Genomic DNA, 13,963 nt, shown 5'->3' on the forward strand with positions numbered 1-13,963 from the left:
TCACTGCATTATGACGAAGGGAACACGCTACGTGCTGATCGGATCTTCGGCTCTTTAAGAGATTCAATTTAGTCGACATCAATTAAAGATAAGTTAATTCGCATTGCATTTATTGCATCATTGCAAATCAATGATTCAATTTCGATCATGCATATGAAAGAAAACCGGTGCATAAGAAAAACGGCGCACAAAATGAACCTTAAGTTTAAACTAAAAGAGCTGATGAGCTGATACATCGAATCGATTCACTTTGGTGAGCTGATCGGTTCGGAGCTGTTCACCAAAATGAGCTGTTTTGCACACCTCTAGCCTCGATGACCAGCAAGCAAATGAGAGATGCGACCTGAGCGTTTGAGGTTTTTATTAACCACGCAGAAGGTGCATTCTCTCTCGCTGCTGGTGGAAAGTTTAACTCCCGCTGCTGCTGCTGGCTGGTCCTCGCGCCTCGATGGCCAGCAAGCGAATGAGAGATGCGACCTGAGCGTTTGAGGTTTTTATTAACCACGCAGAAGGTGCATTCTCTCTCGCTGCTGGTGGAAAGTTTAACTCCCGCTGCTGCTGCTGGCTGGTCCTCGCGCCTCGATGGCCAGCAAGCAAATGAGAGATGCGACCTGAGCGTTTGAGGTTTTTATTAACCACGCAGAAGGTGCATTCTCTCTCGCTGCTGGTGGAAAGTTTAACTCCCGCTGCTGCTGCTGGCTGGTCCTCGCGCCTCGATGGCCAGCAAGCGAATGAGAGATGCGACCTGAGCGTTTGAGGTTTTTATTAACCACGCAGAAGGTGCATTCTCTCTCGCTGCTGGTGGAAAGTTTAACTCCCGCTGCTGCTGCTGGCTGGTCCTCGCGCCTCGATGGCCAGCAAGCGAATGAGAGATGCGACCTGAGCGTTTGAGGTTTTTATTAACCACGCAGAAGGTGCATTCTCTCTCGCTGCTGGTTGATGATTCCACTCCCACGACGTCTGCTTCCATCGAACGCACAAGAAGAAATGATCGATTTTCGACCACGGTTCCCCTTTTATACGCATTCAGTTGAAGATATGTGCCTGACTATCTCAAAATCGTCGTCCTTGCGCGAAAAACCCAAGCGAAAGTAAAAAGTTTTCCGCGTTGTTTTCAAATTTTAAGAAAACTTAATTTTTGAGTTGTTTGTGGTTATCGCACACTGTTCAAAATATTATCCTGAATTCCTGATCATATTTTTGATGAAATGGTGAAAGAATTATGTTGCTACCATTAATACAAGTCGAGATATTCGCTATTAAGTTCTGCCCATTCTTCCATATGGCTAATTTTGAAAAGGCGCCCCATAGTAAAGTAAGTCGTATTCACGACAAAAAACAGCACGAACTTATTTATACCTCTAGGAAAGGCCTATACGCTTTGGTGCGAAATTCGTTTTAAGACTTAGACAAATCTCAAAACATTTTTTCAAGAACAGACCTTCTTAGGTCGGTTCTGAGCCTACCAACGTTGTTGTGGTGATGGTAAGGTTTCTATGAAAAATTCGTACTTTCTCAAATTGTATAAAAAAATCTACAGAAAAAAAAATTAAATCTTCATTAATGCTACCGTAACAAAAGAAAAAAAAACTTTCATATAATACATCATGCATGTATTTACTTCACAATCAATTTGGACATGATGGAATGTAAGAATTAAAAACTTATATAAATCGTCCCATGTGCTGCTGGGTCGTCTATGAGTTGAGTCGTCATATCAAAATGTTTTGAGATAACGTCGGAACGGTTAAGCTCCGTTTGTAAGATCCTCCACTGTTGAAATATAATCCAGCATGTCTCGCTGAGTGACGATTCCTACGACAGTCTCGTTAAGCTGAAAGTTATCTGTGTCCGTATCTGAAAAATAATCAAAAGTTTTTTTCAATCTTCCGTGGGATCTCTTCACTTCACGGTGCATTTACATCGTTTCTCCTTCTGCACCACCAGCACGAAAGGATCCTTTTCGAGAATTCGTGAAACATGTCCAAGATTGTCAGATCGATCGATTTTGACAAACTGCTTGAAGATAGCCTTGGATGTCGGATCGCTTGGACTGGCCAATCGGTTTAGCAGTTTACTCATGAGATTGGGCAGGTAAACCATACCCTTGATGGCGCCCTCTTGATCGATAACAGGAAACTGGTTGACGTTGTCACGTTTCATAATGCCAATCACCTCCCGGATGCACAGATCGGACGTCACCGTTAGTGGGGTGGTGAGATTCAGAGAAGCGACACTGGTGTTCCACCATCTGATACGAAAATATGGAGCTTCATTGAATTCTGGACGGTCGAAGATTACTCATACGGTTACTTACTTATGATCGTGTACGTTCGTCGAGCTTTTGAACTGACGAGCCTCCATCCAGTTGTCCGACACGAACTTGGTCAAGTAGTTGCGAATATTGTCCGGAAGGATGACGACACAGTTCTGACCTTCCTTCAAGTTTTTTGCCGCTTCCAAGGCGACGGCAACGTTTCCTCCACTACTGCCACCACAGAGGAATCCCTCTTCGGCGATCAACCGGCGAGCCATCGGTAAAGCAACCTGATCGTTGAACTTGATCCAACGATCCACCACACTGCGGTCCAACACGGTCGGGATAAAGTCATAACCTACGCCTTCCACTTCGTAGAAGGAGACATCCGTTTTGTTGAGTACCTCCGGTTCCGCTAGAATCGATCCCTCGGGATCTGCTCCCACGATCTCGCAGTTCGGGTTGACTTCCTTGATTTTTCGACCGATACCGGCTACGGTACCACCCGTTCCAGCTCCCACAACCACCATATCGACCTTATTGTCCAACTGGTCCAATATTTCCGAACCCGTGCCGTCGTAGTGAGCCAGCGGATTCCCAGCATTCGTGTACTGATTCAACACGATCGAGTTGGGAATTTCCTTCTCCAACCGCTGGGCTACAGCAATCAGTCCTTCCGGAGAGTCAAATGCCGCCTCCGTTGGAGTGCGGATAACGGTAGCACCGAGTGCCTTCAATGTGTCCACCTTTTCATTGGACATCTTCTCCGGCATGACGATCAAACATTTGTAACCCTTGACGGCTGCTCCCATGGCGAGACCAATTCCGGTGTTGCCGGACGTTGGCTCGATAATGGTGCAGCCTGGTTTCAGTAAACCTTTACGCTCTGCTTCCTCGATCATACGCAATCCGATGCGATCTTTGACTGATCCTCCTGGGCTGAGAAATTCGCATTTTGCATCTGTCGGAAGAAGAATTGACAACAATTGGTCAGGGTTCTTTGAAAACAACGGTACCCGGCAAACTTACACAAATTGCATTTCAGACCTGCCGCTTGCGGGATTTTATTCAACTTCACCAGAGGAGTGTTTCCGACGGCTTCCAAAATTGTACCAAGGACTTTTGCTGGGGCGGTTCTGTGAAAAGGAAAAGATTTATCACATTAAACAAATTTGACAACATCCACGTGCCGTGCCGGTTATCGATGACTTCTCGCGGTCAAGGTCCCATCCGTGATGTAAATAAATTCCTTATCAAACGGAGCGCACAGACGCAACATTATCAGTCTGTCCCAGCACGGAAGTGTGCTCGCGTGCACAACGTCAACAAAGTTCGCTGTTGGTCTTTTCGGGGCTTGATAACGTCAGCCGGTGGTTTATTCCCTACTGATAACGGGTTTGTGGGTTTGAACAACATAATCAAACGATGTTGCTATTTACTACTGTTTGCAGCGTATCTTCCCAAACCGCAAATGGTGATGATGGCAGTTTTTCCGTCAGTTTCCTCTAATGTCAATCACCAGTTGTTTTTAACCCGTACGGCCTACTGCGTTTTCTCCGATTGTTACGATGTGACTCGATTCGTTCTGTGGCTTTACTCACTAGAGAAGCTCAAAACCGGTTCTAATGAGCACCGTCTAGGAATGAGAAATCGAATTAAAGTGGCATTGCTATTGTCGTTAGAACATAGTTTCTCACATTTAGGGGATACAGTTTTGGGAATTTAAAATTAATTTCCTATTAAAATTGCAAATATTTATTTTTCCACATCGTTCTCTTGGGAAACCTAATTCTTGAATATAAAAACGTTTCCGCAGAAGAACGATCAGCAAAGACTGGGAGTTCCCCAAAATTTAATCAATTTGTTTCGTTTATTTAGTGCGAAAAATCCTCATTCGAATCAAACCATGTTTGTTTGAAATAACTGTCGCATTTTATACCGTTGCAATTCGACTTGAGTTTATTATAATGAAATCATTTGTTTAATTCGAAATCTACGGTTTTATCTTTCTTATACAGAAAGGCTTAGTAATCACTGTGAGGAAGGACGTTTGAATCGAGTGTCATATACCATTCGAATCAAATCGACGAGATCGCAAAATGTGCTTGTATGTTTGTGTTTATGTGCAAATAATGTCAGCCGAACCGATTTTGACAAACTTCTATGAAAGGTCATACTTTTCAATAGAACACTATTGAATGTTATCCGGATCGGACTTTCGGTTCCGGAATTACAGAGTGATAAGTGCGAAAAATTCGATGCGATCTGGGAGGACGAGATTTTACCGGAGGAATGGATGGAAGGAATCGTGTCCATCTACAAAACGGGCGACAAGCTGGATTGCTGCAATTACCGCGCGATAACTCTGCTGAACGCCGCCTACAAGATACTCTCCCAAATCTTATGCCGTCGACTTTCACCGATTGCTCACTATTCATCATAAGTTTAATGTACCAGAAGACGTTGGAGAGCACAAGATGTCAAAGTTTGCCATAAAATACATGATTTGGCAAGCAATTTACTCATGTGGGAAGCGTACTCAATGGAGGAATACTCTAATTGTGACAACCGGGACGATCAACTGGCTGATATATATGAAAGAATGCCTCCAGCAGCGTCTACTTCCACTTCTAAGGTCACACAATGGTACTACACTTTTCTGGTTGAATTTAGCCTCGTGCCATTACTTGAAAGATGTTCTCGAGTGGCACAAGACTAATGAGGTCAGTTTCGTGCCAAAGAGCTTCAATCCCACGAACACACCGGAGCTACAGCCAATTGAGAAGTACTGGGCCGTCATGAAGCAGGCGTTTCGGAAATATCCTAAGGATGTAAAATCGGAGGAAGACATCGCTTTCCATGCAAAATGTTGATACAAGACCTTATCAGTAGTGTCAAAACGAAGGATTGTGCATTTGAATATAGTATTGAAATAGAATAAAACGTGATTCAATACTTTAGTCTATCATTTAGTTTCAGAGTTGAGACCTAACTTTTAGGTCCACAATCCAGATCGAATATTCATATCCTGAATTTTATGCATGAATTTTGAAGCTGAAATCCGAAAATCAGAATTCTGGATTCGAATTCTGAACTTAAATTAAGGAACTGAATTCAGTTCCGAAATCTAGTCAAGAAATCAGTTCCAGAATCCAGAATTAGGATTCAGTTCCAGAGTCATAGTTTTTAATTCTGAACCTGCTATATGGAATTAAAAGTCTCGGGCAGAAAAGACGTGAATAGTTTTGAACCGTGTATATTTTTATTGAGCTCAAGCCTCTATATGGCCCAATACCAAATTTCATGACAATCTATCCACTAGTGTTTGAGCAACAGCTGATCGTGTCAGACGAATTCTAGTTTTCATCATCATCTATGGAAAAAGACGCACCAGCGCGCAATTCATGCACAAAAGCAACGGTGAAATTGAATGATTTGCAGTACGGGTTGGTCAATCACCCCCCGTATTCTCCAGACCTGGCCCCCAGCAACTATTATCTATTTCCAAACCTGATACGGTTTCTCTAGGGAGAGAAATTTTCGTCGAATGATGAGGACTTCTTATTCCATGTAGTATAATCTAAAACTGAAGTCTAAAACTAAATTTTAAACTTAAACTTTCATTTTGCGGTTTTTTCTACACAGATTTCCGAAGTTACGCGGTCTCAAATTCACTAAGTCCCAAAGTCGATTTTTACAAAAAAACATTTTTTTGAGATTACACCAGATCTGGACGTATCATTCATTCCTAAGATATTTGAAAACAAAGAAAAATTCTTTAGTTTTGAGGTTTTTTACGCGGATTTCCGAAACTATGGGGTTTTTTATGCGACTCGTATCCCCCGCGTAAAAAGAGATCTCAGTGTATTTGATTCGAAATCTACTGATTTGTATTTTTCATATAGAAAGACGTTTGAATCGAGTGTCATATACCGTTCGAATCAAATCGTCGAGGTCGCAAAATGTGTTTGTACGTTTGTGTGTAAGTGACAAATAATATCACTCAATATTCTCAGAGATGCCTGAACCGATAATCTTCTATTAAAATAAAAGGTCATACTTTCCAATAGAACACTATTGAATGTAGTCCGGATCGGACTTACAGTTCCGGAGCTATAGGGTGATAAGTGCAAAAAATTACAAAAAAATATGCATTTAATTTACTCAGATATGACTGAACCGATTTTAGTGAGCTTAGATGCAAATGAAAGGTCTTACAATCCTATGGAACGTTACTGAATTTCATTTGGATGAGATTTCCGGTTCCGGAGTTACAGAGTAATAGGTAAAGCACGACTTCTAGAGCATGTTTCTATACCCGTAGGGTTACCACCTGCAGTGTCGGAACTAGAAGTAGCTGATGACTTTTGAAGACGCTTAACTATCGTTCATTGATTCTTCTTCAAAGCGCATGGTTTTATGCATTCACTAAAAATTTTTACCTAGTGTCTTATCTTCTTCTAGAATTCAGTTCACAGCGTTCTAGCTACGCCAACCCATTTTGAGTTATGGTTTCAATCTTGTAGATTGCACTACTGACAACTAAAAAAACTTTTTAAAAAATGTACGCTGAAGCTCTTTACAACTGTTATATTCTGGTAATCAATTATGCCGAGGGTCTTGTTAAATGATTTTTTTCTTGGTAATAATTGTAACAGTTGATAGTATTTTAGGACATAAATCATGTAAGAATTTCCGGTAGATTTTGATCACGAAAAAAAAAACAGTTTTTGAAAACTCATTGGCTGAAAAAATTACTTTCGAAATTTTCATTCCACAAAACTGACCCTCGAAGTTCATAAGTGATTTTCTATGTCAGCGAAACTTGATGACGAAATTTCACCCACAGAAATACCGCTCAAGGGATAATCGAAAGGGAGAAGAGTCTCCGATGAAATTTCGATGTTGAATTTCCACTACGCATCAGTTCAACACCGAAGTCATTCATGCATTACAGGATTTTACTGTTATATATTCATCAATATAAAAACTTATACTGAATAACTTCCCAACTTAGCTATAATGACTGCGGTATTTTCGATGCAGGTAGAGTTGGCAGTACTGACTACTAAAAATCAATATTGTTTTACACATTCCAAATAGCGATCAAGCGACGGAAGGCTGTTTTAATTACACTGCACTATTTTGATTGAACCCAATAAAACACTATTTAGCATGGATTTGATTTATAGAAGTAACAGGAGCGCAGGATTTTGCATGTCTCGAACACTCATAGTGATATAACATGCTTTGTGATTATTTTTATTATCATTATAACGATTATTAATCACAGCGCTTGCTGCTTTTATTAATATTACTCCACCACCGGTATTGCTGAATAAATTTTGAGTACATCACCACTTGTCAACAGAGCATCAAATTGTAAAAGAAATATTTAGCATTTTATTCCATTTCACCCTACGCGCACTGACCATTTTCAGAGAGGTTCAGCTGTTGTTCATCTTCTGTTCGAGAATCATATCAGATAAATTCAATATGCGAACTTTTTTTTTAAACATCATCGAGGAGAATGTTCGCTAGTTAACTTTTCACAACTGATTTTTTGCCTTGTTTGAAATAAATCAGCAGCGAGTTTTCTGATTGATGATTTTTTCATCTGAAAATCACTAGTGAAAAATTTCAGTCGCGATTTTTCGCACTGTTGATAATTTACCAACACTGCTGTTGTAGTTAGGTCTCAAGAAGTTTGGAAACATAACACAGCGGGAAATTTTATCAGGCAGAAAAAAGCGATAAAATGGCAAATACACTTTGAGAATAACTTCTCTTTAAGAAAAAGACACAGATTTTTGAAGCATTCAGTAAAACTTTTCTAACGATTCACGCCGAAAGACTGGAAAACAAAACTTATTATGAATACTACAAGGCTTGAATAGAATTTAGTTTTAATCAAGATATTGTGATTTTCAAAGACACATTGGAATAAGAGTTGTTGTTCTCGAGTTGATCTATCGAAATGAAGTAAAACATACATGCTGGATATTTTTGCAATTCCTCTCGTCACATATGGATTGAAGTCTGCTTCCGTGGAGCTTCCGTTTCAATAGGGTATCAAAACTTTAATCCGAGAGCCAGAAACATTATTGGTAATCAAAATATCAGCTCACATAGATAAAACAATGCGCATCTTCCACGCAACGTTAAGGTTCTGGTAATTAGATCCATTGTTAGTTGCATACACTCCACACGAAAGCGGTGTATAATAACAAAAAAATTAGTTCTCAGTTACGTCTCCAGCATCAGGTTATCAATTTTGGGTCCTACCAGCACACTGTACATTCGTTTCCTGCTTTATTAGAATAAATTTCACCGTTGACCTATTTGGAGGTTATCGAACATCGTCTATTTCGTTTATTTGAAACTGAAGCTATGCTGAGGTGCGATTGAGTAAAACATGGCTTACAAAACACACGAACGAGAAGCAAATACGCATGATAGTATTTCATTTGGGAATGTCCAGTGTGTCGGAAAAGCAAACGTGCGTAAAACCAACGCAAAGTTGCGACCAACCGACTAGATTAGTTATCGGGGCTGATACATTTCTAACAAAGAACGGGGTTAGTTATCGGGGCTGATACATTTCTAATATTAGATCTCCGAGAAATTTGGCTAATTTTATCGAAATTCGTTGAGTCGAAAAAAATCCGCCGATGGAAAATGTGCGGTTAATCGCTTACGTCATTTATACTATTATATCGTCATAACCGGAAGTGACAACCTTTTGATTTTCGAACTTTATCCAAAACCCATTAGTAGCTTTCAAATGAACCTGGGCTTGTAAAAATCGGCACAGCCATCTCTGAAAAAAAATTAACGGTTAAAAACAACGCGTTTTGTCGGTTAGGTAACTTATACCATTATAACAGATCGGCTGAAAAGTTCGTATCGTTTCTATGAGAGGGCGCCACTAGAATTAAATCCATACCATTTTCAGTTAGTACCAACCTTCAAAAGATATGTGTATAAATTTGACAGCTGTCTGATTATTAGTTTGTGAGATATTGCATTTTGAGTAAAGCTACTTTTGTTATTGAGAAAAAATGGAAAAAAAGGAATTTCGTGTGTTGATTAAACACTACTTTTTGATGAAAAAAAGTGCCGCCAATACCAAAAAATGGCTTGATGAGTGTTATCCAGACTCTGCACCGGGCGAAGCAACAATTCGTAAGTGGTTTGCAAAATTTCGTACTGGCCATATGAGCACCGAAGATGATGAACGCAGTGGACGTCCAAAAGAGGCTGTTACCGATGAAAACGTGAAAAAAATCCACAAAATGATTTTCAATGACCGTAAAGTGAAGTTGATCGAGATAGCTGACACCCTAAAGATATCAAAGGAACGTGTTGGACATATTATTCACGAATATTTGGATATGAGAAAGCTTTGTGCAAAATGGGTGCCGCGTGAGCTCACAATCGATCAAAAACAACAACGAATTGATGATTCTGAGCAGTGTTTGGAGCTGTTATATCGAAATAAAACCGATTTTTTTCGTCGATATACAATGGACGAAACATGACTCCATCACTTCACTCCGGAGTCCAATCGACAGTCAGCTCAGTGGACTGCACGCGATGAACCGAACCCAAAGCGTGGAAAGACTCAACAATCGGCCGGTAAGGTTATGGCGTCTGTATTTTGGGATTCGCATGGTATAATTTTCATCGACTACCTTGAAAAGGGAAAAACCATCAACAGTGACTATTATATAGCGTTATTAGAGCGTTTGAAGGACGAAATTTCAAAAAAACGGCCTCATTTGAAAAAGAACAAAGTTTTGTTTCATCAAGACAATGCACCGTGTCACAAGTCGATGAAAACCATGCTGAAATTGAACGAATTGGGCTTCGAATTGCTCCCTCATCCACCGTATTCTCCAGATTTGGCCCCCAGTGACTTTTTCCTGTTTTCAGACCTCAAGAGAATGCTCGCTGGTGAAAAATTTAGAAGCAATGAAGAGGTAATCGCTGAAACTGAGGCCTATTTTGAGGCAAAGGACAAATCGTACTACAAAAATGGTATCGAAAAGTTGGAAGATCGCTATAATCGCTGTATGACAATTATGTTGAATAATAAAAACGAATTTTGGCAAAAAAAATGTGTGTTTCTATTAAACGATACGAACTTTTCAGCCGAACTGTTACAAACGCGTTTTGTCGTTTACGTCACTTATACCATTATATCTCCGGAGCTAAAAGTCACAGCCTTTTGATCTTTGAACTTGATCAATGGCCCAATAGTAGCTTTCAAACGAGTCTAAGCTTGTTAAAATCGGTTCAGCAATCTCTGAGAAAATTGAGCGGTAAATCCAAACGCGTTCTGTCGCTTACGTCACTTATACCATTATATGTCCGGAATTAAAAGTCACAGCCTTTTGATCTTTGAACTCAATCAATGACCCAACAGAAGCTTCCAAATGAGTTAAGCTTGTTTAAATCATTTCAGTAATCTCTGAGAAAATTGACCGTTAAATACAAACGCGTTTTGTCGTTTACGTCACTTATACCATTATATCTCCGGAACCGGTTTCTTTAAGTTATCTAAAGATTTGACACCCTACAGTATTTTAACTTCAATTTTGTGTGAAACTTCACAGTTCGGTTTAACTCCGCGCTTCCTAAATATTGGGGTTGGTCACTTCATCGTAATTTGGTACCAAAACTTATGCATGTTTTTTTTTTTCAAATCACAAATTAGGAGTTGTAGCTGAAAGCCCCGACCTCGAAGGATTCTTAGTGTCAGTAGAATTCATGGTACTAGCCATGCAATGATTCTGTACACTAAGAATCGGCTGCGAAGTCTGTTGAAACAGAAAGGCCAAATTCCACAAAAGGAATGTAATGCCAGGACTTTGCTTTTAGCTGAAATTTGAAGCTACACAACTGTATAGATAAATTGGGTGAAAACCTATTTGTAATGAATGCTTTTTTCAATTTCCAAAAAATGTCCGGCCTAGCCCCGTTCTCCCCTATACAATCAACTGTAGGAAAACTTCATTGCTGCTTCGATTTTGTATGAAAATTATCATATTTTTATGTCAATTTCAAGCTAGGTCTACTACTCAGTCTTTCACATAAACCATAAATTAACAAAAGGATGTTTATTTAGGAGCTTGCTGATTTGAAACTTAAATAAAACATGAGTCAAATTATTAAATGGCCAATTTTTTTTGTTTGGAAGATAACTTTTTGGCATTTAACATTTAAATATGATTTCGGGTATATGTCCGTCACGACCATTTTTCATAAAGATCATTCTGAAGGTCCAATTTCCGACCACTTTTTTAAACATTTTAGGCCGTATTTCATCAATGACACGTTGAATATTGGTTTCCAAAGTATCAACCGTTGCTGGTTTATCCACATGAACCAATGAATTCACGTATCCCCGCAAAAAATAATCGAGTGGCGTCAAATCGCACGAACACGGAGGCCATTTCACCGGTCCATTACTCGAATTAATGTTCTTCCAATAAGTCGATTGTTTCGGTCGCAGTATGACAAGTGGCACCATCCTGTTGAAACCACATTTCGTCCACATCAATATATTGAAGATTTAGTATCGAAAATTCACTGGTCATGGTTCTGTATCGACTTCCATTCACGGGAACGCGTTGTTCTCCCTCATTTTTAAATAAATAAGGATCGATGATAGCTTGGCCTCCAAAATAGTGAACGTATACCGATAATTTTGATAATTACGTTCTTTATGGTGGTCTCAGATGGACCATTCTTTGCACCATAAAATTCACGAGTTGCTCTATAAACAGTTTTAATTGAACACATAATGTTGAAAATAAATTTTTCCATGATTTGGAAGCGTTGTTTTGGAGTTAACCTGTTCATGATGATTTGCCAAACAATACTGAGTAGAGACGTCACTGTCAAAACAACGTGCAATGACTATGATAATATTAATGGAACACACATCGCCTTCTGAGATATGGTAGAATCGATTTTTCAAACTTAGACCCAAATGAAATGTCTTATCCTCACATCGACAGTTTTTGAAATTTATCCGAACCCGTCTTATAGTTCCAGAGTTGCCTCATAATGAATGCTCAAAATTTCGAACCGTTAGATCAATGAAGAATGAAACTTTAGGTTTTCACTTTAGAGTCATGACATATGCATTGACATATTTTCCCAATATCAAAAGGAGTAGAAGTAAACAATACCATTGGAGGAGAATGTTAACAAATATACAATTTGGCTTTTAACCTTTCGATTTCAATACTACGCCACTTTTCATGCCAACTACTCAAAACACATTCACTGGGTACTGCTTCAAAAACAAACAAAAAACCCCTAAGGATCAAAGTTACTCCTATCATCGGTTGGCATCCCATAATCCTGCAGCCTCTCCTCTATCCGAAGCACACATACTCACAGCGCTTGATGGTAGTGAGGACTCGATTGTTCGGTACCGACGGCCCAAGTGCACCGGGACGGAAGATCCGGTCGCTTGAAACTGGCCAGGAACTCTTCGCGCGAATTTCCTTCACCATTGACTATCCCATTGTGGTGACCATTCATCGGACAGGTGCGATGTTCGGTGGACATTTTCACTTCACAATTGACACGTGTAACTTCCCTAGTTTTGTTCTATTAACTGATTGATTACTTTTGAACTTCGGGCAAAACGACAGAAAGAGAGCGATAACAGTTAGAACTCTACGAAAAAAAAACCCCGACTGCTCAGAGCAACGACTCCAGTACGACTGAAGTGTTTTGCGGAGAAGTAAAACAATTTAAATTCAAAAGCGGGCCTTCTTATTAGTTTTTTTCCGTACTGAATGTTGTTTTTTGCCGTGCCTTCTGCTGTGAAATGATAAGGTACGACGAACGAGACATAGAAGATGGAATAGCGAAACGTCGGTCCGTCTTTATCTGGTGACGTTGTGGTTTCTGGCAAACGTTAGATCGTGAGAGTAAGATATTCGAGCAGTCGACGATTGCGGTTTTATGCTCTCGCTCTGAGTGCACTGCGTATCGGGTTACCAGCTTCAAATTCGTGATTTACATCTATCTATTACTGACGGTGTTTTTCGCGTATATTTTAATATGTATTTTTCACGTGCAAAAAGGTTTTGCACGAGTACCAGTACGTCAATGAGAACGATTAGTAACACGAGGTTGTGGCCTTTAAACGGAAATCGAACGCTTCAGTTCGAAATATGACTAAAAAGTTGCTTGTGAGCAGCAAGACTTTTCTGCAAAATACTCGAACTGGACTGCGTACGTTTGAGATTCAGCGGTCCGTCAACCGCGACGAATGACAGAATACGGTCGAAAAATGGCTGACGAGACATGCGTGAAGATGTACTTCAACCAGATTCCTGCTAAGGTTGAGAGAGAGACGTTCCCGAGAATCTCCAAACAAAGATGATGTCGCAGTTCGCCACAAAGTTCTTAATTTGGCAAGCGATTTGTACTTCCGAAAAGTGGAGTACACCTATCGTTACCAGAAGACCATGAATGGACTGGTGTATTTGGAAAAGCGGATTCTCTTTCTCCTGAAGACTCACAGCGGTTCGACGATTTTCTGTGTGGATTTGGCATTATGCCACTACACGAAGGGCTTGCTAGAATACTTGGTCATTATAAAGGCGAATCTTTGAAATCAACCTAAAGCAACACATCACTCAATAAGTCGTGTTATTAACGAAAAAAGTAATATTGTTG

General features: G+C 39.9%; 1 protein-coding gene across 1 annotated transcript; it reads right to left on the reverse strand.

Annotated features, from left to right (window-relative positions):
* Positions 1–1,591: 1,591 nt before the first annotated feature.
* Positions 1,592–13,175, reverse strand: LOC131426586 (cystathionine beta-synthase-like protein). Its single transcript, XM_058589444.1, has 5 exons — positions 12,669–13,175; positions 3,287–3,393; positions 2,318–3,218; positions 1,923–2,251; positions 1,592–1,857 (listed from the first exon to the last, which is right to left on the reverse strand). The coding sequence occupies exons 1-5, from the start codon at positions 12,839–12,841 to the stop codon at positions 1,748–1,750; spliced, it is 1,620 nt and encodes a 539-aa protein (XP_058445427.1). The 5' UTR covers positions 12,842–13,175; the 3' UTR covers positions 1,592–1,747.
* Between the last annotated feature and the right edge of the window lie 788 nt (positions 13,176–13,963).

This window comes from Malaya genurostris, chromosome 1, assembly GCF_030247185.1.
Source record: "Malaya genurostris strain Urasoe2022 chromosome 1, Malgen_1.1, whole genome shotgun sequence".
NCBI classification, from domain to species: Eukaryota; Metazoa; Arthropoda; class Insecta; order Diptera; family Culicidae; genus Malaya; species Malaya genurostris.